The sequence below is a fragment of the Drosophila grimshawi genome, unplaced genomic scaffold (genome assembly GCF_018153295.1).
Source record: "Drosophila grimshawi isolate 15287-2541.00 unplaced genomic scaffold, ASM1815329v1 contig_848, whole genome shotgun sequence".
Classification (NCBI taxonomy): Eukaryota; Metazoa; Arthropoda; class Insecta; order Diptera; family Drosophilidae; genus Drosophila; species Drosophila grimshawi.
This window is the reverse complement of record NW_025063692.1, coordinates 4,785,652-4,812,583: the sequence shown is the minus strand read 5'-3', so window position 1 is coordinate 4,812,583 and position 26,932 is coordinate 4,785,652. Positions and strand designations below refer to the sequence as shown.

At 40.4% G+C, this 26,932-nt stretch overlaps 4 protein-coding genes across 4 annotated transcripts; 1 reads left to right on the top strand and 3 right to left on the bottom strand.

Annotated features, from left to right (window-relative positions):
* Positions 1-935: 935 nt before the first annotated feature.
* On the bottom strand, positions 936-11,718 carry LOC6566165 (glycine-rich cell wall structural protein 1.8). Its single transcript, XM_001991947.3, has 3 exons — positions 11,621-11,718; positions 2,854-3,049; positions 936-2,741 (listed from the first exon to the last, which is right to left on the bottom strand). Exons 2-3 carry the CDS (start codon positions 2,857-2,859, stop codon positions 984-986), a joined length of 1,764 nt encoding a protein of 587 aa, XP_001991983.1. The 5' UTR covers positions 2,860-3,049; positions 11,621-11,718; the 3' UTR covers positions 936-983.
* LOC6566163 (glycine-rich cell wall structural protein 2) lies at positions 9,168-10,215 on the bottom strand (the record flags this gene model as incomplete). The annotated part of the gene is made up of 2 exons (XM_001991945.3): positions 10,053-10,215; positions 9,168-9,950 (listed from the first exon to the last, which is right to left on the bottom strand). Coding segments are annotated over exons 1-2 (789 nt in total), but the record flags the coding sequence as incomplete, so codon positions are not given.
* Positions 11,719-13,371: 1,653 nt separating the features above from the next.
* LOC6566161 (C-type lectin 37Da) lies at positions 13,372-14,474 on the top strand. The gene is made up of 2 exons (XM_001991943.2): positions 13,372-13,519; positions 13,605-14,474. Exons 1-2 carry the CDS (start codon positions 13,387-13,389, stop codon positions 14,057-14,059), a joined length of 588 nt encoding a protein of 195 aa, XP_001991979.1. The 5' UTR covers positions 13,372-13,386; the 3' UTR covers positions 14,060-14,474.
* Positions 14,475-17,665: 3,191 nt separating this feature from the next.
* On the bottom strand, positions 17,666-25,224 carry LOC6566160 (non-canonical poly(A) RNA polymerase protein Trf4-1). The gene is given in 9 exon segments (XM_043215991.1): positions 17,666-18,166; positions 18,245-18,667; positions 18,998-19,303; positions 19,436-19,674; positions 20,365-20,594; positions 20,596-21,043; positions 21,474-22,028; positions 22,155-22,819; positions 25,097-25,224. Coding segments are annotated over 8 exon segments (3,000 nt in total). The 5' UTR covers positions 22,594-22,819; positions 25,097-25,224; the 3' UTR covers positions 17,666-17,806.
* Positions 25,225-26,932: the final 1,708 nt, after the last annotated feature.

Here is a 26,932-nt window from a genome sequence, read left to right as displayed (position 1 = left end):
TTAGTTTCTTATCGTGTGTTCGTTCAAAAAAGAGAAAATGCATCGCAGGAAAATGTGAAATTTAACGTTATTATTTATGCAAATGCGTTGGCAACGCAGTTGGCCAAGCAGTTGGCAACGCCAAGGTCAAGTTTAGTGATATAACTTCTTTTTTTTATAGTTTTGTGTCTGTTTTATTTTTTGTATATTTTTTTTCGATTGCAAACCCAGCCCATCATGGCCAGTGAGTGAGTTTAGATGAGTTCAATTAAAAAGAGTGCAATTTCGGTTAGCTAGTTTATCGATCGCTTCTACCCGATTATCTGGTTGTGATCGGAATCGCAGCTCTTTGAGAAACCAATCCATTTTCTTGGAGGTAGAACAGGTGCTAGTTGCATTTGCACAATGAACTTTATCACAAATAGATCTAAAATATACGCAAATACAGTCAAGCTAGCCTATGGTGAACATGTAATATATGCGACTGTAGTCTTAATAACTTAATAACCATATAAGCAAATACAGTCAAGCTAGCCTATAGTGAACATAGTTATATGCAATGAAGAATGTAACTATAATTTCTGCAGATCTCATCTGATATCTGAGTTCACTTTAACGAGGTGCGACTGTAGTATTTTGGCGCATGTCAGGCTCTCTCAAATCAATTAAGAAATGCAAGTTTTCATTTTCATTTTTTTTCATTATTTCTTTTTTTTCAAAACAAACAAAATAATACAACTATTTAATAAAAAAAAAAATTAAAATAACTTATGGCGTTGCTTAGCAGAAGAAGAAAAAGAGTTTGAGAAATTAGGTCGATAGTTGTCGCGAGTAGTAGGATTCATGGAGGTCTTTCACGTGTATGTGTGTGTGGGTGTGGATAGGTGGGTGCTGGTGGGTGAATGTGGACGCCTCCAGTGGCTTATGTTGCTGCTGCTGCTGCTGTTGCTGCTGTTGCTGTTGCTCTTGTTGTTGATCTCTGATCTCCGATATCTGTTATCTATTTAATAGTTGGGCGGACCATAGCTCTGGGCGGGCGCATGGCCAATGGGCAGCGCTTGCTCCTCGACGGGCGCCGGCAAACTCAGCACGGGGCTCTGATTAAATGCTGGCGCTGGCGCCGATTCGGGTACGCTGAGCTGCGGCAACGGTGCCTGCAGTGGTGCACCATATGCGGCATGTGGCGCCGGCAGCCCGATGGGAGGGCTGTAGATGGGCGCTGGTGCCGGTGCGGGTGCATTGTAAACAGGAGCGGGCGCGGGTGCATTATAAATGGGCGCGGGTGCATTGTAAATGGGCGCTGGTGCGGGGGCGCTGTAAATAGGAGCTGGAGCGGGAGCATTGTAAATTGGAGCTGGAGCTGGAGCGGGTGCGTTGTAAACAGGAGCTGGAGCAGGTGCATGGTAAACAGGAGCGGGTGCTTCGTAAACAGGAGCGGGTGCGGGTGCCTGATAGACAGGAGCGGGTGCCTGATAAACAGGAGCGGGCGCGGGTTCGGGCGCATGATAAATGGGCGCTGGAGCTGGAGCCGCAACGGCGGCATGTTCGTGAATGACGCGCACCACTTTAGTGGTGGTATGCGCCAATGGCGCGGCAACCTGATTATGCTGATGATTCTCGTGCACCACCTTGATGACCTGTGGACCACTCTCGACGATGGGTGCACTGGGTGCGCTGTGCGTATGATGATGCAACACCTTGATCACTTTGACATGTTCCCCACCGCCGCCGCCACCAGAGTGACCACCTTGCTCTTGGATAAGTTTGACAACTTGTACGCCTCCGCCGCCATGTCCGCCACCATGTCCGCCGCCGCCAGAGTGACCACCCTGCTGTTCGACAACTTTGACAACTTGTACGGCTCCGCCTCCGCCGCCGCCAGAGTAGCCACCACCATCATGTCCGCCGCCGCCAGAGTGACCACCTTGCTGTTCGACAACTTTGACAACTTGTACGGCTCCGCCTCCGCCGCCGCCAGAGTAGCCACCACCATCATGTCCGCCGCCGCCAGAGTGACCACCTTGCTCTTTGATAACTTTCACAACTTGTACGCCTCCGCCGCCATGTCCGCCGCCATGTCCGCCGCCATGTCCGCCGCCGCCAGAGTGACCACCCTGATGTTCGACAACTTTGACAACTTGTACGGCTCCGCCGCCGCTGCCTGAGTAGCCGCCACCACCATGTCCGCCGCCGCCAGAGTGACCACCCTGATGTTCGACAACTTTGACAACTTGTACGGCTCCGCCGCCGCCTCCAGAGTAGCCGCCACCACCATGTCCGCCGCCGCCATAGTGACCACCCTGCTCTTGGATAAGTTTGACAACATGGACGCCGCCACCGCCATGTCCGCCGCCTCCAGAGTAGCCACCACCACCATGTCCTCCGCCGCCATAGTGACCACCCTGCTCTTGGATAAGTTTGACAACATGGACGCCGCCACCGCCATGTCCGCCGCCTCCAGAGTAGCCACCACCACCATGTCCTCCGCCGCCATAATGACCACCCTGCTCTTGGATAACTTTGACAACGTGTACGCCGCCACCGCCATGTCCGCCGCCATGTCCGCCGCCATGACCGCCGCCATGTCCGCCACCATGACCACCGCCATATCCACCTCCATGACCACCGCCGCCACCTCCACCGTGGCCACCTCCACCGCCACCGCCACCGCCGCCACCGCCACCGCCGCCACCTCCACCGCCGAGCAGACCCAGAAAGCCAGCGTTGGCCACAGCGAAAAGCGCACACAGACACACAAAGACCTAGAGATGGAGAGGGAGAGAGAGAGAGAGAGAGAGAGTGAGAGAGATGTATAAAATGTGGATGCAGTGCATCTTGCTGCTGGCTGGCTGGCCGGCTGGCTAGCTAGCTTACCTTCATGTTGACTACTATTCCAGTTGTGGGTTGATCGACAAAATCGCCTACTGCCTCTAAATTCTACGTATCGTTGGCTTCTGTGTCCTCAAACACGACTGATGTTAATCGATGGGCGAGCGCCAGCTTTTATACGAATTTCAATTTCAATTTGAGCTGGAAGTGACCAAGAGTTGGAGATGTGCAAGATGATCATCTGCCACGATGCAAATTAGACCCGCAACCAACGCAACGCATCCCAAAAAAAAAAAAGAAAAAGAAAAAAAAACGTTTAAATATTTTCTTTTTTCGTTAGTTTTTTTTTTTTTTTTTTTTGTTAAATAGCCCAGCCCAAAAGAGCAGCCGAAACAAAAGCATTTCATTAACATTTGCAAGGGGCAATGGGCATCCAGTGATCATTATGATTATGCTTATGATTATGCTTATGATTATGGTCATGATGATCGAAGATGATGCAAAGTCTGTTGAGCTTTTATCTTTTTATTGTTTGGCTTGTCTTTCGTATAGGTTTAGATAGAAGTTGCTTTCGTTTTCATCTTGTCATCTTCGCGTTGACGACGTGCGCGGCGCACCCAGTAAGTTCTTCATTGCCAGTTTTTCCAAAAATTTTGTAATTTTCATAACGTTATTCAATTTGTTCGGTTTCCAGTTTAGCCAAGCATTTCGTAAAATTCATTTAACGTAACGCTGCAACGTAGTATTTGTGTCGATTTGTATTTGTGTGTCTGCATTTCCGAAATTCCGAAAGCCATCTCCTCCTATCAATTAGCATAATAATGAACTGACTGACTGTAGCTGTTTCTGTTTCTGTGGCTGTTGCTGTTGCTGATAAGACAACATTAACAATGCCTCCCGGTGCAGGTGTCTCACTCAATCTCCCTCTCAGGCCCTCTTTCTATCTATCTCTCTCTCTCCCTCTTTCTGGCCATGCATGATTTACACATCTGGTCAGTAATATATGTGTGGTAAGCCCCATGCCTGACTTCTTCTTTAGCCCATTGAATGTGGAGTGTTGAGCCATCTTTGATCCGTACCACTCCTCTAATGAGCCAATGCAAAGTTTTTACCCATCAACAAATTTGCTGTTCTCATTTAAGGAACTTTACTGAATATATTTTGGATGTTTTTTTTTTTGACTTAAGAGTTTTCTTCATTTTATTCAGCTCAATATGGATTGTTAATAAAGATGAGAGAGCTCTCTGATCTTCATTAAAAATTAATATATTGTTTGATATTTAAATTGTTTTTCTTGCTCCTGAAAATACACAAGTTATTGTCTTTGCACCTATTTTACTGTCCAGTTGTGTACGTATTATACTATTGGGTTACCTCACCCGGCGGCTGGCTGTCTAACAGCGCTGCCCACATATATATATACATATATACATATATATATATATATATATATTCATATGTGCCGCCAGCCGATCAGCATCTGGGCCGGATCAAAAGCCAAACCCAAAAAAGCCGAAACTCTCTCAATATCATATCAATTTCAGGCAATCATTTTCAAGGTGAATCGGAATCGTTTACTGTTCCAACAACAATCAACAGCCAACAAAAAATGTGTGTGTTGTCAACTAAGCCAAAGCAGCTGGTTATGTAAAATTCCAGCCCAGATGCCATGTAATAATATAATACACATCACATGTATTATCTTCACAGTCGCACGAGACGACCGGCAAACAACAACATCAGTGATCGCTACATACACACACATATATATATATATATATATATATATATATATATATACATTTAAATTAGTGTGAGAAACACCGAAGAGCCCATCAAAATTGACATCTAACCACAATCCACGTGTAATACATTTTTAATCTGCCGACATACTATGTACACTCATAAAAATTTGCAGTAAATCGCCATACTTTTGGCTTCAATGAGTAGGTAAGTCATCCTATTATTCGGAAAGTAAATTTCCAAACATTTATGATTGTGGCTTTCCAAAAACCGGGGACTTGCATTCCTAAATTTTGAGGGCAGGATTCTGTAAAAGGCTGTTGATTTGTCTGTGTGTAACATTCATTGATTGTTGAATTCTTATATTGGCTTTTTAATTACTTGTATTAATTATTAAACATTATTATTTTTAGACTTCAGTTGAAAGATCTTACGATCGCAATATAGAATATGGAAAAACTTTAGATATTTTAGATCGCTTTACTACAATTTAGAGCGTCTTTTTTTATGAGTGTACATAGATCGGCAGATTAAAAATGTATTTCTGAGTGTATGTAGTTGGTTTGGTATAAAATGTAGAGAAATAATAATAGCAGCGTCTGCAGAAGAAATTTGTTCAAAGGTGTATTTAATACAAATTTTAAGTTTAAGAATCTTATCAAGTGAAGGACTCTTCAAATAAGGGGAGAAAGATAAACAGAAAATGTTAATCACTGCCATCTGGATTATCCAACAAATGCATAAATAATAATAATTTCACTTTTTGCTGTGTTTAACAAAAGAAAAATTAAAAAAAAAGTTTAATCTTTTTACACTTTACACAACAACAAAAAACAAATTGGCTTGCAGAGTTTCGCAGAGCGTGAAAATCCACAACAACAACAAACTTAAAAGGGAATCTCCTCGCATTGGTTTTTTCTTTTGTTGTTTATTACCAGTAAATTGAGCGTGCACCTTGCTGCTGGGCAGCAAAAACGCATTTAACACAATTTCACGGTTTTTGTGATTATCTGATGTTGTTAATGGTGCGCGTATGAACATTAAGTACATTCAATAAAGACATGTCAATCAATTTAAATTGTACAAAAAAAAAAACACCGGCAGCAAATAAGCCTTTGAGCTGTTGGCACTTAATGAAAAATCCACTTCAATTAAGAATGTACAAAGCTTGTGATTTATTAGAGAAAAAAAGCAAAAAAAAATGGTGAATAATATTCTTAAAAACTTTTGTTTTGATGGTTTTTGGGAATCGTAGTCCTTGTCGATTGTGGATTGCGCTTACTTCTTGTGCTTCAGAAAGCCGCCGTAGGCGAGTGGAGATCCGTAGGCATGTCCGTAACTCAGCACTTGTGGCGATGAAATATAGGTGGCGCGATGCACAGGGACAATGGAGTGAACAACAGGCACCGCCACCGACTCGACAACGGGCACATGTCGTACGACGGGCACATGTCGAACGACGGGCACATGGCGGACAACTGGCACAGTTGCGTAGCTGGTGCCATAGATGGCGCTGCTCTGGCTAAGAGCCAAACTGGCGGCGAACAGCAGACAGGCAAGGAAGAACTGCCAAAGCCAAAAAGGATAATCAAATCAAATCCGAATTGAGATCTGTTGGTGGATTGGACTTACCTTCATGTTGATTTGATAACTGAAAGATTTGTGTTGAACTGCTTGGCCAAACAGTATGCTTATATAGTTGACGGCGACAGAATGTTTGTCAAATGTGGATCGGATCAGATCAGATCATCATCATTATCATCAAACTGGCCCCCACGGACAGACACAAGTAGAACGGCATTTGAAAAGAAGCCCAATCAAAAATCGAGACGCATTATGTTAATATCTCCGACAAGTATAAAGGGTGGCATTCTTATTGAAATTGTCCATATTTGTGACGTCTTTTGAACAATGAGAACTTGTTCTTGCATCGAACTAACTACAATATCTATAATAACTATCTGGCTGTCTGAATGGGTCCGGATCCGGATGCGGCCACGGCCTTGGCTGCCCTGTCGCCAAATATCGAATTGGGCGCCTTGATTGATTGTTCGCTTTGTGTCCAATTATTGATCGCCGTTTATGTGGCTTTGTTTATTTGTATAGACATACATATCTATCTACAGATATTGTATATATATTTATCTACAGATATTGTTTGTTTGCCAAACTACTCGACTCAAATGCAAATCGATGCCTCCAACTTTTTTTAAGCTTCTCCATTCCATTTCAAATGCTTTCAAATACCACAAAATACCACAACAATAACTTAAAATATAATAATTGTTTGTTTTTTGCTATTGTTTTTTTTTTTGTGTGCTTTTGTTTTATATTTTATGCCCTGTATCCATAAAGATGTCAAATGATAAAATAAAAGCTAATTTTAAGTTATGCACGTGTATCAAATATATATATATATATATATATATATATATATATATATACAGCAGCATGAAGCAGCTGTGCACCCTTCTTGAGATGCTTCCTGTGGTTGGAGTTGCGCTGGATTGCAATGAATTGCTCCGGGGCGAGGTGCATGCTCTGATTAGCGCCTCGGGAGCGAAGTGCGTTGATTACGGGTGCGTCTCATTGGGTCACCGGGTCAATTGTTCGCTGCGAAGCTAGCGATGTTTTACGAGTCAAGCTGCCGGAGAAAAGGGGCGTGCAGCTGAATAAGAATCTGTGTTTACGACTACTGGGCAGTCAGACAGACGTCAGATGGCATCGAGCACGTGCAGCTGAAACCCAAGATGACAATTACAATTCATTTGCCGTTGCAAATGTTGGCCATTTATCCGGGGGTGAGTGTTGTTAAGGTGCTGAGCGATCTCAACGCTAACTTGAACGCTTTTCGCGTTGATAAGCCGCTGCAGCCATATTCATTGGACGCTTGCCACAGATGACTGGCATCCCAATTGGGATTTCGCCGGGCTCTGTAGCTGGACTTTGTTGAGCAGCCATCGCTTTATTTGGTCTACGAAATGGACGAGGGTCGCAACTCGATAACCAATGAGGTGCGTTCTCGATGGACCAGAGCCCAATACGCGGTGGATTTCCATTCCCAATTTGGACAAGATTTTGACACGGCAACTAATTTAATTTTTGAAATACTTGAAAACATTCATATTGACGACTTATTGGATAGCGTCCCTTTTGTTTTGTTTTAATATTAATCTAGAGCAAAGATTATCTCGCATTTCTTTCAAAAATACTTTGAATAAATTAAAATTAAATAAAATATAAAAAAAAAATATATATATATATATATATATATCTATTAACTGTCCTCAATCTGTTGTTTTTTCTTCAAGTTGTTCACAAACTTATTTCAGTTCCCACATTTATTCCGAATTCCCCCAAAAAAAAAACAAAACTACATTTATCTCAAAAGTATTTAAGCTGACTGATTAATTGCCAATCGAGGCAGAGGCCAAAAACCTTGAGCTAATTTTTCAGAGCTGTTTTCTCTTATGACGTATTATTGGAACACATTTCGACCAGCTTTGGAAAATGCCACTTAAAAAAACGATTGCATTCTAAAAAGCTAAAAATTGAAATGCATTTTTAGTTTTATTTATTTAATGTCAACCAAAGTGAGTCAACAAAAACAAAATACAAAAAAAATAAATTAAATTACAAATAAAATGTATAATGAAAAGAAGATAATAAATAATATAAAGATGCATATTCTTTATAAGGAATCAATATCCCATTTAAAATGTTTACTTGGAATGTAGAACTTGATTTAATACGAGTAAGTTGATATTTTGTTTATATGGAAAGATATATGGAAAGGCAATCTTTGAGACTCGTTTCTATCTGTATCGCATTAGAGAAATACATGTTGTCAGCTGTACTTCTGCTCCAACTCCAACTCCTTCGGTTTTTGGAGTGTGTTTGCATAAGAAATGAGTTTCACATTCGGAGCAACAACAACAGCAACAACAACAACAACAACATTCCACACAAATCTACAAAACGATGTTATCCGAAAATCAATTTGGATTTGAAGACAAATTGCGCCAGCGACCCGAAGAAGAAGCCGGTCAAGTTTCACCTTTGGCTTTGCGCCACTCGGCAATCCAACAATTAAGTGGCAGCCGCCTCTGCAGTTGCCCCCCATACCACTTTCGTCGTGCCACTTTGCCGTTTGCCCCTTATCTATCACTCTTGCCGCTCTGTCAAGGGCACTGAATGAAAGTCGCGTCATTATGATATAACATTTGGCCCACAACAAGTTACCAAATTAGCTCGCTTGTAGCTCTTTTTTTGCTTATGTGTTTTATCTATTCATTTTTATATTTATATTTATATTTATATTTATTTATTTATTAACAAATAATTTAACAATGATGCTGCGAACAATGCTGATGGATTGTCTAATGACTTCAATGATTTTTTAGCCTAGTAAAAAAAAATATCAAAAAAAAAGAGGATATATATATATATATATATATCCCATATATATATATATATATCAATTGATTTGGTCTAACTAACTAGGCGCTGGGAGCATCCTACCAGCCGGCGGGCTGAGCGCTCCAGCCACTGCTAGAGGCGCCACCGCTGTGCCAACCACCGCCACCACCGCCTCCAACTTGATGCTGCTGCTGCTGGTGCTGCTGCTGCTGCTGGTTCTCCTGGACGCGCATCACTTTGAGTGTGCCACGCTGCACCACATGGCCGCTCTTGAAGAAGGCGCCCTGCGCTTTCTCCGCCCGCATAATAATCGCCTTGCCCCGCTGCCCGAATGTATCAATGAGCTGGCCGTTGATGGCATCCACATTGCCATAGCCGCCGCCGCCACCGCCGCCACCACCGCCGTACAAGGCATCCTCCTGCAGTACAAGCTGAATAATCTGGGGCAGAATTGCATTCAACTGGTGGCTCTGATAGCCGCCACCTCCATAGCTATGACCGGAGGCATACGACTGACCATAGGAATAGCCGCCGCCGGAGCTGCCCCCGCTATTGCCATGATAGGCAATGCCCGCCGCTGGCGCCGCATGCTCAATCACCTTGAACACCTGTTCGCCATAGTTGCCGCCATGATCGTGTCCGCTGGCATAGCCATGTCCATAGCCGCCACCACCGCCACCGCCACCGCCACCGCCATAGCCTTGTCCACCATCCTGCAGTATGATCTTGATAAGTTGTGGCGATCCACCGCCGCCACCACCATGTGCATGTCCATGACTGTAAGATCCACCGCCGCCGCCGCCGCCGCCATGTCCATATCCATGTCCACCACCAACACCACCACCGTTTGGTGTCGCTATAATATCGTAGGTAGTTTTGGTGCTACCGCCAAGACCACCACCGCCGCCGCCGCCGCCGCCCAGGAACGATAGAAAGGTGGCATTACAGATGCCCAAGGTGGCCAGTAGACAAACAATGATCTGCAGAAAGATCAAAATTCAGTTGCAGTTGCAGTTGGAGTTGGAGTTGGAGTTGCTGTTGTGTAATCCAAAAGGAGCAGCTGCTGTGCATCCAGCACTCACCTTCATTTCGCTTAACTCCTTAATATTGCTCTCTCTTTCGCTCGCTCTTTCTAACTGTCTCTCGGGCTCGTCCGTTGCTCGTCGAGCTGTTCCCGATTAACGATTGATGCCACTTTCGCGCGGCCCATCTGCTTTTATACAAAGCTAGCGAAGCAGCTTCTTTTTTTGCTGCTGCTCGGTCAGTTCGGCAATTCCACGCCATTCCATAATTCCCGTTAAAGGGCTGTCGGACAAGTCGATGCTGATGCCGAACTGCTGCTGTTCGTGAGATTCGTAAGAGTTGCCTATGACGTCGAAGATGAAGTGCTCGTGATACGCAATGCGAGCAGCGAATGGGGGAACCATCGAAGCAGGGAGGAGTGGAGATTGAAGGGGAGTGAATACTAATGGAATAATTGGAATACACGCGTATTGCGACGTTTTGGTCATTTCTTTTGGCCTCTTTCTGCCCATCTCTCAACTCTCGTCATTCACTTCAAAATATTTGAAAAAAAAAACAATATTGTTGTTGTTGTTGTTGTACTTTTCTCCCTCCTACAAATTGAATTCTACAGGGTGTCTAATATGCAAAAATAAATATACATACATTATAATAATTTATAGTAAAAGTAATATTTTTGTTGTTGTACTTTTCTCGCTCCCACTAACTGAATTGTACAGAATGTCTAATATAATACTATAAATACAAATATATTATAATCGTATATAGTAAGAAGTGTGATTATTGGTATAAAACGCAAAGTGTACAACAAAACTCAAAATTAATTTTTCATTTGACACGCAGTCAAGGCAGACACCCTGTATATGTTTTGCTTGGCTATTCGAATTCCCACAAATATCTGTGTATATGCAATAACAGTAACAATAACACGAGCATTAGCGCATCTCCAAACTAAACGACCCATGTCTCCCCCCCTCGCTCTCTCTCTATGTCCCATCTTCTCCCCTGGGCGCACGACGGCTCGCTTCGTGTATCAAAATTCGACCGGCTTTTTGCATACGATTATCGATTTGTGCGGATTGCTTTGCCTCGGCTACGAATTGTGTCTGCTTGTGGTTATTGTTGTTGTTGTCGTTGCTTTGCTGCTGTTGCAACGGAAGAAAACTCAAAGGCTTGTTCGATTCGGATTCGATGGAGCCAATCTCGCAGTTTGACACAGTCGCTGTCGCAGTCGCAGCTGCAGTAACAGTGAGCGTCGCAGTCACAGTCAGCGTCGCAGTTCGCTTATATCATGCAAGAAATTTCAAATTCGTTTAGTTTTGTGTGCATTTTTTATATAAATTATTTAATGCGCATTGTTGCGCATAATTTAACTTTAACCATAAGATGCCCCCCCCCCCCCCCCCCTGTTCACCATGCACTCCAACCATTAGCTTAAGCGAAATTAAAAACGATTGGCATTTTATCAGTGGGTTGTCAAAGCAAGCATCCCAACCCAAAGAGCCGATTATGCGGCTAATGATGAGGATGAATATGATTCGTGACTATGTGCCAATACTACCGATACAATACAACCAATACTACATCTCATTATATATGGTTGATCAATGACCAGCATTCCACTTACCCACTTTCCACTTTTGACGGGGGGAACACCTGTCTGCGAAATGTCAAATTGTTGACTCATCTTCGATTTATTGATTCATCAGTTCATTTAGCCTGTGATTAGTTATGCAATTGGCAATTGTGAGCACTTCTCATATTTTAAACACATATCAAATGCAATAATTACAACATATTAACTGTTCATCTTTCTTTTTATTTTCTTTTCTTCTTTTTTTGTTGTAATACATACGTTGTATAAACAAAGCATTAAATAACATATATCATTATTTATTATGTTTATAATTTTACAGTGCTGTAACACCACATTTACAGGGTGAGATATTCCATTGGTTTAGAAAAAAATTATTACAAAATTATTACTGTGTAATTTGTTAAATATAAAAATACGATTTTCTTCGTGATAAAATGCTTACAGTTGATCAATAGATAGACACATTCTCGATAAGAAAAATACATATTAATATCTCTGATATAGATCATCAATAAGATATACACATTATCGGAACATTATTATACACTTTTTACCCATTTTTATTGCGTTCAGGCTATAAACAGTTTAACAACTCGTCAACTTTTTGTACATAAATAATTTTGTTGTCGTTTTTTCTTTGTTTTTTTTAAAGGTGCTAACAGAATATGATCTTATTTCTCGTTATATATATTGTTTACAACTTGAATCATTGACTTGGTAAATTTATAAAGCAGTTTACAGAAATTCATAGACACCACACACACACACAACCTATTAATGTATATTAAGTCGATTAGTTTGGCAACGAGCTCATTTTGAGGCGCCCATTTCTCGATTGGGTTGAATTTCCGCATTTTGATAGTTTTGATCAGTTTATTTACATACTCGTATATCATCGCCACACGCATAATAAGCAGCAACCACACGACACAGATGGTTATATCATCCGGTTATCCACATTGTACAGATTCCAAAATATATGTTTAATGCATGTGGATTTACAAAGATTCATTCATAACCATTGGCCAATCATCGTTCGGCTACGTGAGACTCAACACTCAACACTCAACACTCGAGACTCGGACTGAACTTTGCGGAGCTCGAAACTATTTAGCTATTTTACTGATCAAATATTTGGCACCCGGTTGTCTATGTTATCGTTGACAGGCACTAATTGCATGTGCATGATTTCTAAGAATTTAACTATACACAATTGCTATACAAAATAATAGTAGTTCACACATATGAATGTTAATAAATGTAAAAAAGAAAGAAAAATACTTCAAGTAAAGTTAAAAAATGATGAGAATTTGATTTAAACACAAGCAATCCATACTGAAGATAAGTAAACATTTAAAGTTGGCATAGCTATAAAAGATTCAATTTGTTATTTTTATATATATTTTTATTAAATTAATATTTTAATTTATCAATTATTTTGCATATTTTATTTTATTATTATTTTTTTTTTAAATAAGAAAGCTGCTGCTTTATAAATCAAATCAATATCTAAAATGGATGTTTTTCATTTAGTTTTTTTTTCTTGCGGCTCTTTGTTCAGCAATCATGAAACATTTTGTGAAAATATATAATTTGTTATGAATCAATGGCAAATTGTTTTCTTTAGCAATTAAAAACGAGTGAGAACAAGTTGCTTGTGCAGCTGTTATGGAGAACACAGTTGCCACAGTTGCCACAGCTGCCACATCAGGCATTTTCCCCAGCACCGAGTTTGTGCATAAAAGACCCCTTCAAAGGCAGAATGGCAAACAGTTGGCGTGGCAAGCTTACTCGGAATGCATCCGGAATACGAACCGTATATGATTCTGTTGCGACTGCTAATCCTTGGCTGTGGCTGGGCTGTGCCGGCTTACGGCTATCTGCCCGATGTCAACATATTCACCAACTATCGCACGGAGGTCTATAACGGTGAGTCAATTGAACAAAGCAACAAAGCAACTCAACCACAAAACAACAACAACAATCGCAATGAATCCAATCTATGGCAATCCAGGCATTCCATCGGACATTGACACAACGCCGTTTGTACGGATCGGAGATAACTACTACTACATTGAGCCAATGAATAAGGTGAATTGGTTTCAGGCGGCGGCCACATGCCGCACGATGAACGCCCATTTGGCCTCCATTGAGGACAAGCCGGAAATGGAGGCACTGGTCAAGTATATGAGGGCCAAGGGCTTCAAGAGTAACGACTATTTTTGGATATCCGGCAATGATCTGGGCACCGAGGGTGCCTTCTATTGGTCATCCACCGGTCGTCCGCTGACCTACGCCCCTTGGAACGGAGCCAAGCAGATGCCAGATAATTACGGTGGCAATGAGAATTGTGTGCACATGTTCGCCACCAGGGATCTGATCAACGATGCCAACTGTAAGATTCTCATGCAATTCGTGTGCGAGGCCAGCGATCCCAAGACCTTTAAGTTCACCTACATTAAGTGGTAATAATAACTATATAGAAATAAGTTGTTTTTTTTTGTTTTTTGGTTTTTGCGTGCAGGAAACACGGCATTTTTATTGAACCTGCTTCTGCTTCGGCTTCATTCGTCGATCATCATCATTTCATAATGATGATAAGTTAATTAATTATCGTCTTACGCATTAATTTGCTAAGTTGCATTACACATCAATTTTAGATTTTTAAATGTACGTTATGCAATATACTAAATTGTTTGCGAATTCGCCTTACATTTTATATAGCTATGAAATTGTATTTGCCATATATGCATGTATATGATATCATCATAGCATACCATCTCTCACATATATATATGTATGTATTATATTCGCGTTCGATCGGCTTCTTTATATCGTTGTTATTATTCCAGTACAATAAACAACAATCGCTTTAGCCAATTTACATACACATCGATATATATATCTATATATATAAGTATTTGAAAATTACACAAAACTCAAATACACGATAATACACACACACACATATATATGTGTCTATATATATATATGTAAAAAAATCCCGTTACATATTACAACTTACTTGGCTAGGCAAACAGCGATCGGATATTGGAAAATTTACGACATAACCTCAACACTAATATTATAATATCCAACTAGTATGTATCTAGTCTGTGTGTGTGTGTGTGTGTGGGTGGATGTGTGAGATTGTGCTACTAACATAGATATACACATATATATATGTATATATTTGTTTTAGTATATAATATGTATTTTCTAAATTGTTTGCATAGCTTTCAAGTCTTAATGCTTCAACCTAACCTAATTTTGCCGATTGCTTAACACACGCACTCACACCTCAAATTCGAGTATGTTCTATGTATGTATGTATATTATGTACATATGTATGTACGTATGAATATCTCTTCTGTTGGTTGTTTTTTTTTTTGTTTTCTCAATTATTAACTACACAATATATATTTATATATATATATTTATTTAACAGACGACGAGTGTGCATAAATTGAAGATTTCTTATTGCGACATTCTAACATTTATCGTCTACAATTTTGCTGTCTATGTGTGTGTGTGTGTGTGTGTGTGCAGCACTGCATGCGTGTGTGTGTGTGTTTGGGTGTGGGTGTAAGGTGGGCTTCAAAGCAGCTGTCATCAAGTCAAGTCAAGTGTGTTCGTCGTCGTCAGCTGCTATCGAGAGAAATGATTGTGCTGCGGACGAGGGGCGGAGTGGTGTGCATGATTGACATTTAGTTGTTGACAGTCGATAACGATAAGTTAGCCAACACTGGCCGGGGCAGGGCGGGGCAGCAATGACAGCGCTTATTTATTCTGATTCACTAACATGCACAATAATATATCCTTATACGTTGCTTAAGTTTTTCTTGTTTCTCTTACAATTGGAAAGAACAGCCTAAATGTTATACATGTACAAAGTCTAAATGTTCTTTTCTTTTCTTTTTCATTTTGTTTTAAAAACTTCTCTCAAAATGGCAGTAAGTTTAAGTTAAAGACAAGAGTGAAGAATGGTTGAATAGCGGAGGGGAGGGGCGGGAAGGGGGCAATTAGGAATATTCTAGGACATATGACGAAAGCGGCATCGAGTATGCCAATAAACTCATATACACATACATATATATACACCCATACACATATATATATATATATATATATATATATATATATACATGTATATATGTACACTAATAAATGGCAGGAATTGCATATATGCCTATAGTAAGTATATGATAATGAATAATTTTACACCGTTTTGGTTTTAGTTTTTTGTTGGCTTCGTTTTTTTTTTCTTTTTAGTTGTTTTGCTTTTTTTGTTTTGTTTTCAAACACATTGCATTTCAGTGTGTGTGTGTGTGTGTTTCTCTGTGTGTGTGTGTTTCTGTGTGTGATCGCTTTTGTTGTGCAATGTGTTCGTACAATGTTTTTTGCTTTTTGTGTTGCTTAGGTGCAGAATTTTAAATATGATAATCATAATAGTAATAGTACAGAAATAGTATTGGGATATTCAATAATAATAATAATAATAATAATAATAATCGTAATAATAATAAAAACATTTGAGGCGTTAATAAAAGAAGCAGCTCTTATCATAGATTTAGATTTTATCATGGAAATTACATAATGCTTAACGATCGATCAATAAAAAAAAACTAACTGCTATTTTTTGTTTTGTTTTTTCTCATTGTTTTTTTGTTTCTGTTTTTTTTTTTTTGTTTGCTGTTCTTGTTTGTTTTTCTCGTTAGACGCACACAATTTCACTTAATAATATTCGCGTGAGAATTGCGCACAAGTTTTGCAGGATTTTCACGCTTATTGTTTGGATTGCTTGTACACCTTTCCTTCGCATACATAATGTATGTGTGTATGTATGTATTTATATACATCTGCTCGTTCTCCATATATAATATATACACATACATACTACATATGCAGCACTTAAGCTATAAGCAACATACTACATTTATTTAATATGATAATAGTTTACTACTATTACTTACATTTCTAACAGAAAAAAAAAATGATAATAATCAAATAAACGATGAAAAAAAATATCTATATAGTTGCCTTAACCATATATTTTTTTTTACAAATAATATTTCATATATATGTACTTCATTTCGTACTTCACATTTCGCTTCACATAATATCTTATATAGACTAAATTGGGTTTTATGTTTTTCTTTTTCTTTTCTTTTTACTTATACACCGATATATATTTTAGTTTTTAAATGTAATGTTTTGTGTTATTTAATCAGTTTTATTTTTGTTTTTTTTTTTTTCAGTTGTTTTCTTTCATTATTATTTTAGAAACAAAATGAAATTCCAACTAGCACACAAGGAGTGCAGCAAAGTGTACGGATTACTATATATATATATATATATATATATATGCATGTGTTTATATATATATGTGTGTGTGTGTGTCTGTGTGAGTGGGTGGTAGTTATTATAGGATGGGTGCAAGCGAGACAGCACGGATGTGGCATTCTTAGTTAATGGTTATGATATATGCAGCATTATTAATGTTATTTCTTACGATGTGTGCAACGCACTGAAGGAATTATCTCCCCGCCCCCTCTATAACATATATATATATAGAGAAAGGTCGACTCGAATCTCTTTCATTCGATCATATCGATAATTCACTATATATATACCCTGTGTGGAGGGTGGGTAAGAGTGGCCATGTCCGTATCTGCTGTTGCTCTGACCTATTTGTATTTTTGTATATATCAGCTAAACTCTCTTCCTGCTTCGGGACTTAAGGATCAAATTACTATATCATATTGCTCATATAGGAACAATCGGTAGATAGATTTGTTCTTTCTTTTCTGTTTACTTTGAATAGGGCCTTTAGCTGCTATTATATTCCTCACAGTTAGTTAAATAAAAGTATACCTCATCGGAGCATCTGAGCACTAAATCATATAGTCTGAGGAATATATTGAATACATATGTAAAAAATTGTGCCATCTAATATGGCATATTAACACCTTCTGAGCAACATATGTACGAAATATGTCATATTTATATTCAATAGGAACACCGAAAAAATTGTTGTTACTAAAACAAATATGTATAAATATATAGATAAAAAGATAATCAAACTAAACAAAAATGTTCTAATCGAGGGCAACTTTTTATGCACACATGACTATTGCTATCTCTATCTCGCTAACACGCACACACACGCAAACACACACACACAGGCACACACATGTATATTATGGCTACGGCCATTCAGCAATCTTCAGCAGTGACCAGCTGGCCACATGCGGAATCGGCCGATTCACCGCCAGAAGCACAGCGTGGCGAACGTGGCGATGAGCCCGAGGAGCTGCCAACCGAGGATTCCGACGATATGGAAATGATTGACGATGATGAGTTGACCAGACGAGCATCTCGCATCTGTTGCAATCGACTGTGGCTGCTGTTGTTGCTGCTGTGAGCAGCAGTTGCTGCCACTGGGTAGGCTGAGGATGAGGATGAGCATGTTACTGTGAGCGAACCTACCGATCTCGATGAGCCTGATTGAAAATGATGACGGCGATGATGCTGCTGCTGCTGCTGCTGTTGTTGTTGCTGATGATGATGATGTTGCTGTTGTTGCGACTGCTGCTGATGATGCAGATTATGGTGATGATGTTGTTGTTGTTGTTGTTGCTGTTGATGATGATGTTGCTGCTGCTGTTGTTGGTAACCACCACCACTACTGCTGCTGCTGTTGTTGTTGCTGCTGCTGCTGTTGCTGCTGGACAGTCGCAAATGCTGTGGTCGCTGCTGGTGATGATGTTGCTGCTGTTGCTGCTGCTGCTGCTGCGAATGTTGTGTGTTGTAGCCAACAGTTTGCTGCGTACTGGCAGAGCTGGACTTGGTCAATTGTGGCTGCTGTTGCATGTGCGGCGCCACATAAAACTGCTGACGATAATACGAAGTGGTGTTGTGACCTCTATGCTGCTGCTGTTGTTGGTGAGCATAACTTCGTGTCGTTGGGTTGCTGCTGCTACTGCTGTGATTGGAGTAGACATTCACGCTGCTCATCAATATTGGTGGTGGTTCATCCAGTGGTGGTGGTTCATCGCTCAGCTGCTCCACGTCTGGCTGTAGTTGTAGTTGTGAAGAAGATATACATGTATGTTGGCAAGGTTGGCCCTGTGGCTTGACGACGACTGGCATTATGCTGGCCGCAGTTGCTGCACCATTGTTATCGTTGATGATGACGCCGCTACTGCTGCTGCTGCTACTGCTACTGTTGTTGTTACTATTATTGTTGCTACTGCTGCACAACAACAACAATTGTTGTGCACGCGGCATTGCAGCATTTGGGTTGGTAGCAATTGCGGCCAGCATAACACAGCCGGCGGCCTGCTGCTGCTGCATGAGGCCGGCAGCCATTCATCATGTATCTATGCGTGTGGGTGTGTGCATTACCGACGAGCTGTTGCTGATGGGCAGCTGCTTGGGCGCCACAATCACATCCAGTCCGTTGGGCGGCGAGTTCGTGATGTCGATGATCTCAACAATTGGCTGACCGACAACTGTTAATGGCTCTCGCTCCCTCTCTCGCTCCCGCTCCCTGTCCCGCTCACGTTCCCGCTCCCGCTCTCGTTCGTTAAGCTCACAGTCCTTGCTATCCTCGGAATCATCAGCGGATGAGGTGCTGCCTCGCCGATGACGCAATGCCGTCAGATTCAGCTGTGCCTGTGGCTGTTGCAGATGTTGATGATGTTGGTGTTGCTGCTGTTGTTGCTGCTGCTGCTGCTGTTGTTGCTGCTGCTGCTGATGATGATGATGATGATGATGCTGCTGTTGTTGCTGCTGCTGCTGTTGCTGCTGCAGTTGTGCAGCTGCTGCCACGGCCGCTGCTGCGGCGGCGGCGGCTGCTGCTGCTGCCGTATGATATGGCTGGGGCGCCAGTGCGTGCGTCTGCAGCACCGCGTGGGGGTGATAGATGGGATGGACTACGGCACCGGAGGCCATGATCACATACTTTCCGTTCGTGTAGGCGGGCAGCGGCGAGATCGGATCGATGGCGGTCAGATAGTCAAAGTTCTCGCGTATCCATTCCCGATAATCGATCACGTCATCGGTGATGTGAATAATGCGACCTTTGAAATATAAAAAAAATAACAGGAGATATATATATATATACATAGATAGTTAATATAGTAAGAGAATAACTTGTACATTTCAAAAATATTCATTTTTTCATTTCTTTCCTAATACTAAAAATGAAAACTCTCTGGCTAAAAACTCCATATTGAGCTGGACAGTGAAATCGCTGCGAGGAATTGCATAAAATTCAGGAAACTTTCATTTCTCCATTGATTGGAATATATTCATTGTAATAAAGCCTTAACTGAGGAGATATCGAAAAAAATTAACATTTGCTGAGCCACATTGAATGGACGGTCTCCAAACAAATGCTCTTAAAGTCAGAGAAAAACAACAACAAAAAAAACATTCAGTACAATTTCTTAGGTTAGAACAGCAAATTTGAAGATGGGTAAAAGCTTTCCATGGGTTCATTAGGACTGGCACTGGATCAGAGGGCGCAAGAAAGAAATGTAAGTCAAAGTCAAAGAGTTCCATAATAAACGAACTAAAGTAGAGTCGTCATGCATGGTGCTGTGCTGCAGCAGCGCATGTATAATCTGCATCGATTCGCTGCTCCTCACGCCCTTTTCCTCCCCGTTAGCTGATCTCTATTCCTTGCATATATATTCTTTCTGTTTTTGGGACTGTTTTAGCTTAGTATCTAACTTGTATTGAAATTGTTCTTCTGTATTTGCACTCACCCAATATGGAGGTGACATTGGCATCCGTTCCCCAAAGATTGAGTGGACTGACCGCTTTGGTGAGCTCACGGTAGGCGCAGCGGAAGGCCTGCTGGACGTGGAAGGCACCGTAGCTGCTGCGTCCGATATCGTTGCCGGGCGTCAATGGATCCTCGATGCAGAGCAACGATGGCCGATGGCCATCGACCATGTCGCGCTGCAGTTCATCCTTGGGCGTATAGCGACCGCCGTCTAATGGAAATGCCGACATTGATGTAATTAAATCGAATGCCATAATGCTCAAAGAACTCGAGCAGCAGCACGCCCAGATTCGGTTTGTCCGGGAATATGGCGCGCGGATGCAATTGCAAGAAGCAAATGCACATGAGTATCAGTGAGTACGATGAGATACCGCCGGTGAAGACCTCGTTGAGATCGCGCAGCAGCAGGAACTGCTTCAGCACCAGCACCAGTTTTCCAAGCACGGGAAATTCGCGCTTAAACTGCTTGATCAGCTCCGCGGACTGCACGCCCGACTGCATATTGAACGATATGTCGACCTTGACCTGCGTCTCCCGATCCGTCAGCTTGATGATCGGCACCGACGCCTTGTCCAGCACCCGTACCGTGCACGCCTCCGCGATGCCCCGGGACACCAGCTCGAACTCTAGCGTGCGCAGCGGTAATTTCTCCCACAGTCCTGCAAAAAAAAAAAACAATGCGAATATAAACAAAAATAGAGGGAGAAAGATAGACAGAGAGAGAGAAAAGAGTTGAGGGACAAAATAAAGTTAATTTCGTGACTAATATAAAATAAAAAATTAATATAAATATGAACATAAAAATAATGCCAAACGATTATCAAATAAAGGATACAATATATAAAATACATCCACTAATGAGAGTGAGGACGTAACTAAAAGGAAATCCTCAAATATATACTGCAGATAACTGAACAAACAGTTTATAGACCAACACTTGGTTTGAATTATGATCGGTTCAATTTAAAATTAAATTATGCTGATTATTAACTAAGAGTGGAGAGTCGAAGAACTCGTAATGCATTTTGACATGTGGAAAGTGTACATAATCAGATTGTTGTTGATGGCAGTTGATATGTTGAAACTTACCCAGCACAACGAGATCAATGTCCGAGGTGGGTAGAAAGAGGCCGGTGCGAAAGGAGCCAAATATTTCAACTACGGCCTGCGGCCATATCGATTGGACAACGGCCTCGATGCGCTTGACGACCTCGTTGCGTATGGCATGCTCGCAGGGCGTGGGCAGCACATACTGATAGAAGTGTTCGATCTCCTCGTGCAGTCCAATTATGCCATCGCCGTATTGAAAGTCGCGCACACGCCACGGGCAACCCTTATACTTGACTATCATGTCCGCGTGCTTGTTCAGATTCAGTGTGCTCGACTTGTTGTCCACGACACGTTTCCTACGCGATGGATTATAGTAGGTGTTGCTGCGCTCGTGCAGCGGCACCTTCGACGCGGGATTTGCTATAAAATTGGTGGTGTTTGTGGAGCTTGTGTTGTTGTTGTTATTATTGTTGTTGGTTGTGGTAGTGGTGGTGGTGGTGGTGCTGTTGCTGATGATGTTGCTGCTAGTGTTCGTGGTGGTGCTGGTCGTAGTGGTGTTGGTGGTGCTGCTGCTGCTGTTATCGCCGCTTGTTGCTGTCGTTGTTGTGTTGTTTGCAGCAGCTGTTGCTGCGACGACTGATGCTGTTGTGATTGCTGCTGCTGCCGCCGCTGCGACGTTAGCGGCGCTTGTTGTTGCGGTTGCTGATGTTGTTGTGACACTGTTGTTGCTGCTGCTGCTGTTGCTCGTTGGCGAGTTATTGTCGTTGTTCGATGTGGAATCAACAGAGGTGTTGCTCGAGCTGTTGCGATTGTTACTGTTGTTGCTATTCCCCCGAGCAGGCGTCTCGTTCAACTGCTGCAGCAGTGTCTGCAATGAATCCGGATCACACTGACCAATTGTTGAAACGTTGTCGCTTTTATTGTTGCTGCTGCTGTTGTTGTTGTTGGTGGGCGTTGTGCTGCTGCTGCTGCTGACGATACTGTTGCTGTTGTCGTTCTTGCTGCTGCTGCTGATGTTGCTGATGTTATTGTTATTCTGCTGTAGCTGCTGCTCAAGAAGTGCGCCCATCTCCTGTGCATTCGTCTCCCAAATCTTTAGCCATGTGCGCAACGCTGGTCCCTCTTGTTCCTCCTGAAACCAGCCAACACACGGATCCATTCAAATACGGACGGGATTTGCTGCTGTGCTTTCCAGCGAATACGCCTCCTACTCCAACTTCCTCCTCTCTCTCTCTCTCCCTCTATCTCTTTTAGAGTGAGGTCTCCTCTGGACTTTTCTCTTAAATTATTGTTGTTGTTGCCAAAGCTTGTCCGTCGTCTAATTTCTATTGACGATTTTCATGGCAACTTCAAATTGTTCTTTTTTAATTGTCAACAGGCTGCAACTGTAATCAAAATAAACGCATTCAAATATGTATTAATATTTATATTTTTTATATGCACATCATTAGCTTAAGTCGAAACGGTACAAGCCGAAATAATGGCGTTGCCACTGTGCCGCACAATAATAATTATATATGTATGGCAATCTTCTCTCTCTCGCTGTCATTTGACGCATCACTGACCAAAAAGAGATCAAAAAGTAATCGTTTGCATGTATGTATTTTTGATCGTCTCGTGACGTCAAAAATGCGCGTTCTCATTGTACCATGACACTCACACACAAATACACATACACGTACGTACACACGACGATCGCATGTGTTATCAAAAATTGTATTTTTTTTTTTTAACTAAATAGAAAGCGCAAACAATTGCATTGCAAATTATGCGCTATTTTTCTACAAATAGAAACGTTGCAAAGTCGGCGAGACGCCACAGCTGCAGCTGAAGCGTAGAGAGCAATGCCGGCGGCGCCTAAGCTCTCTGCAAATATTCCGCTTATTTTTTCTTTTTATCAGAGCACAAATCGAAAAGCAAAAAGAGGCCAAAGAAGAAGACAATCAAATAGAATGGACACATACACAAATATGCATATGTATTTATAAAAGTGTGTGTGTGTGTTATCGCATTGACAAGTGAAGTGAGCAGCGCTGCTCACGAGACTACCGCAAATCACATCGCGTCTAGCTGTGCATGTGTGCGTGCATGTGTATATCTGTCTCTGTGTGTGTGTTTGTGCAAGGGCGTACAGGTGGCTAAATGACGTAGGGGAGCCGGGAGAGCGCGGGGCGAATGCAAACACAGAGCGCGCACATTGGAAATGTGTCGATTATGCAAAAAGTGCTAATTATGCGTATTTTGTTAAACAATTTGCCAACGCATAAGCAACACTCGCACACACACACTCATACGACTCTACTTGGCAAGTTGTGTTTGCAGCATCGATGTTTAATTGCACAAACACAAACATGAACATGAGCATGCATGTATATTTTGGCACACACACGAACACACATTTATGTACACATGTACAGAATTTTGACAAATGAACAGTCCAAGCTTTTCGTGATGCGTGTTTGTTATATGCAAAAAAAAAAGCTATAGGCTTTGGTTGGGCTACTGACTGCACTGTTATTAGCACGAATATTATTGTATAATAATTGAATTTGAATTGTTTAAAACTTTTCGTTGCACTGCATACGACATCTGCAGTTAACAGTTACTGCTTCGCTCCAGCGTTGTCGCATACAGGGATGTTTGTCGCAATTATCGATAGGTAGATATACACCACGTGCAATCGAACGATTGGATTAGGAACGATTCCAGCTGCACGCATACAAATTTGAATGAAAGAAAACGCAGCAGTGAATTTAGCATTATATTTAGATAGTTGCTAGAGTTGCTAATTAAAGTTGATAAAGCCCATTTAATACACAATACAAATTAGAGTTAAGTGCCAAGTAGTCCATTTCAAAAATAGATGAAAAATAGTTTTTATGTTCCTTTTAGAACCGGCGACTCGCAGCAGTTGTTAAATGTTGTTGGCAGGCGTTGCCACCTAACCTGAATTCGTTTAACAGCACTGTGTGCAAAACTGCCAAAATGTGAACATGAGCATGTAAACATTGAATTTATGCAACGAAAAAAAAAGAAAGACTGTATCTTAACTACAATTTGGAATAAGACTTTCACAAAATATATTTATATATAGTACACATTGTGCAGAGTGCAACGTTTGATCGCAATGCTAGCCACCCACTTGCCCCCGCCCATAGATACGACTACATACACACACACACAACGAGAGAAATGCGCAATCGACGTCACACACACATGCCAAAAAAAAATCTGCTTTAGCTTCATTTCTTTAGTCCGATTTGCTTCTCGCGTAATTCCAATGGAATTTTTCACACATTTTTATTCTTTACCTTGACGAGTTTTTGTCTCGTTGCGTTTTTGTGTTATATTTCAAGTTTAGTACACACACACTCACACGCACATACACATACAGTCATACATATGCACATGTGCTTCAGCAAAAGTAAAAATACGATTATTGTTAGTATTAAGTAAATGCTTGCCTAAATTTGGCTACAAAAAAATATATATCCATTTGTCATTGCAACATTTATTGCAGTCCTTTTAAGTGTAAATGTTGCATAGGAAATGTTCGCTTTTCTGGTTGCTATGCCTTTTTATGCACATACACACACACACACACGCACACGCACACACTTAAATACGAATTGGTTTTTTTCTAACTGCTCATTTTTGATTACCGATTGCAAAATTGTAGCCAATTGTTTTGCTTTATTTGTCAGTTGATTATGATCGTTGCACTGCTTTTCCAGCGTATTTGCGTTTTTCGACAAAAAAAAAGAAACGCCAGTGAAATTGCAACTTATCTACGAACACGCGACGGGTACGCAGTTTTAGAGATGCTGAAAGTCCACAAACTTACATACCGCGCATATCGATGCCAGCAAACTATCGATATATGTCAATGACAGTGCGCACATCTTTTAGATAAGTAAGCGCGGAAAATTCAAATTTATTAATGATAGAATACAATCACAAAACAATAATATATACATTTATATATATATATATATATATATGATATTATTTTGATAATATATTCCATTTTTTTATCAACTTACAGAAGACAAGTAAAAAGTCAGTTTTTCATATTTATTTTGCATACACACAAAAATTTCATGTTTATTTATTGTTTCAATTTTCTTAACTTGTTAGCTGGTTGCATTGTGTTCAACAATTGTTGGTAATAATATACACTTAGCATTAGCATTCCGAAATACACAGTAAGCACATACATACAGATCGGATTCAATTTTCAATTTTCTTTTTATGTTGTTGTTGTTGTCTTTGGTGTTGTCTTGAAACCAAATAACATCGTTTGGCCTTAAAGTGATTCGAGTTTTGAGTTTCGAGTTTCCAGTTAGTATATTTGGTCTTTTACTTATTGGGCTTTGCAGTAGTTTGTACCTTATGGAAATATGTTTATAAGTTTATTAGCATCATATTTATCATCATGTTTTGTATCAGTTGTTGTTTTGCATTTGAAAAGACATTAAATACGTATCGTACACTCTATAACGATTTCCATTTGGTATTTTTTTTTTCGTATTAACTATTATTATTATTATTATTTATGGATTATTATACATGTATGCTTACATACATACATACTCACACACATACATATTTCAGAATATATGTATGTATGTATTTGCCGTCGTTAGTTGATGTTTTACATTTAGTACATGTATACATATATAGGTATATACATAAATATATATATTTATATATATGTATTTGTTTTTTTTTTGCATTTAGAGATTTTCGCTTTAAACATTTATAAATATGTATTTCATATTAACTGTTTTGTTTTGTTTTTTTTTTTTTAGGTTAAACATTTATTACGAGCTGTATACTCAACGATTAGTAGATTTGTATACAGATTGGTTTGGATTTATTTTTAGGGGTTGCTATGCATTTTGTTAGGATCTTAATAAACCTTTGCAGTTCTCAAAAATGTCTGCCATTTCATGCGTACAACATTTAAAGCTTGACTATTTGTTCGTTTTTTGGTTTTTGGTTTTTCGTGAGTTATTTATTGATTTTGGGGTTGTTTCCAAACTAGCCGCACATTTATTCTACAATAAAATTTCGCCACTTTGAGGGGCTTATTGACGCAACATTTAACACCTAAATATATATATATACATATATATATAAATATGTATATATATATATATATATATATGGTATGTCTATATAATTTTGTTCTGGTATTCAATTTTTTGCCCCCCAGCCAATTACATAGTCAGCGTTAATTAAAGTTAATGGTAAAAAAATCTAAAAAAAAAACATTCTCCTCTGCGGTCTTGTTTCTCATACCGATCTCATTATTTATTTATTTATGTTTTTGGCATTTTAATTATGTGTGTAAAATTATATAATTATATGCTCTTGTTGGGAGGACACTACTATTATAGTTGGGTTGCTTAGCTGGTCGCCTTGGTTAGACTTGTTTATTTTTTTTCTGTTTTTCTTTTTTTTGGCTTTATTCGGTTTGAGTCTAATATTTAGGT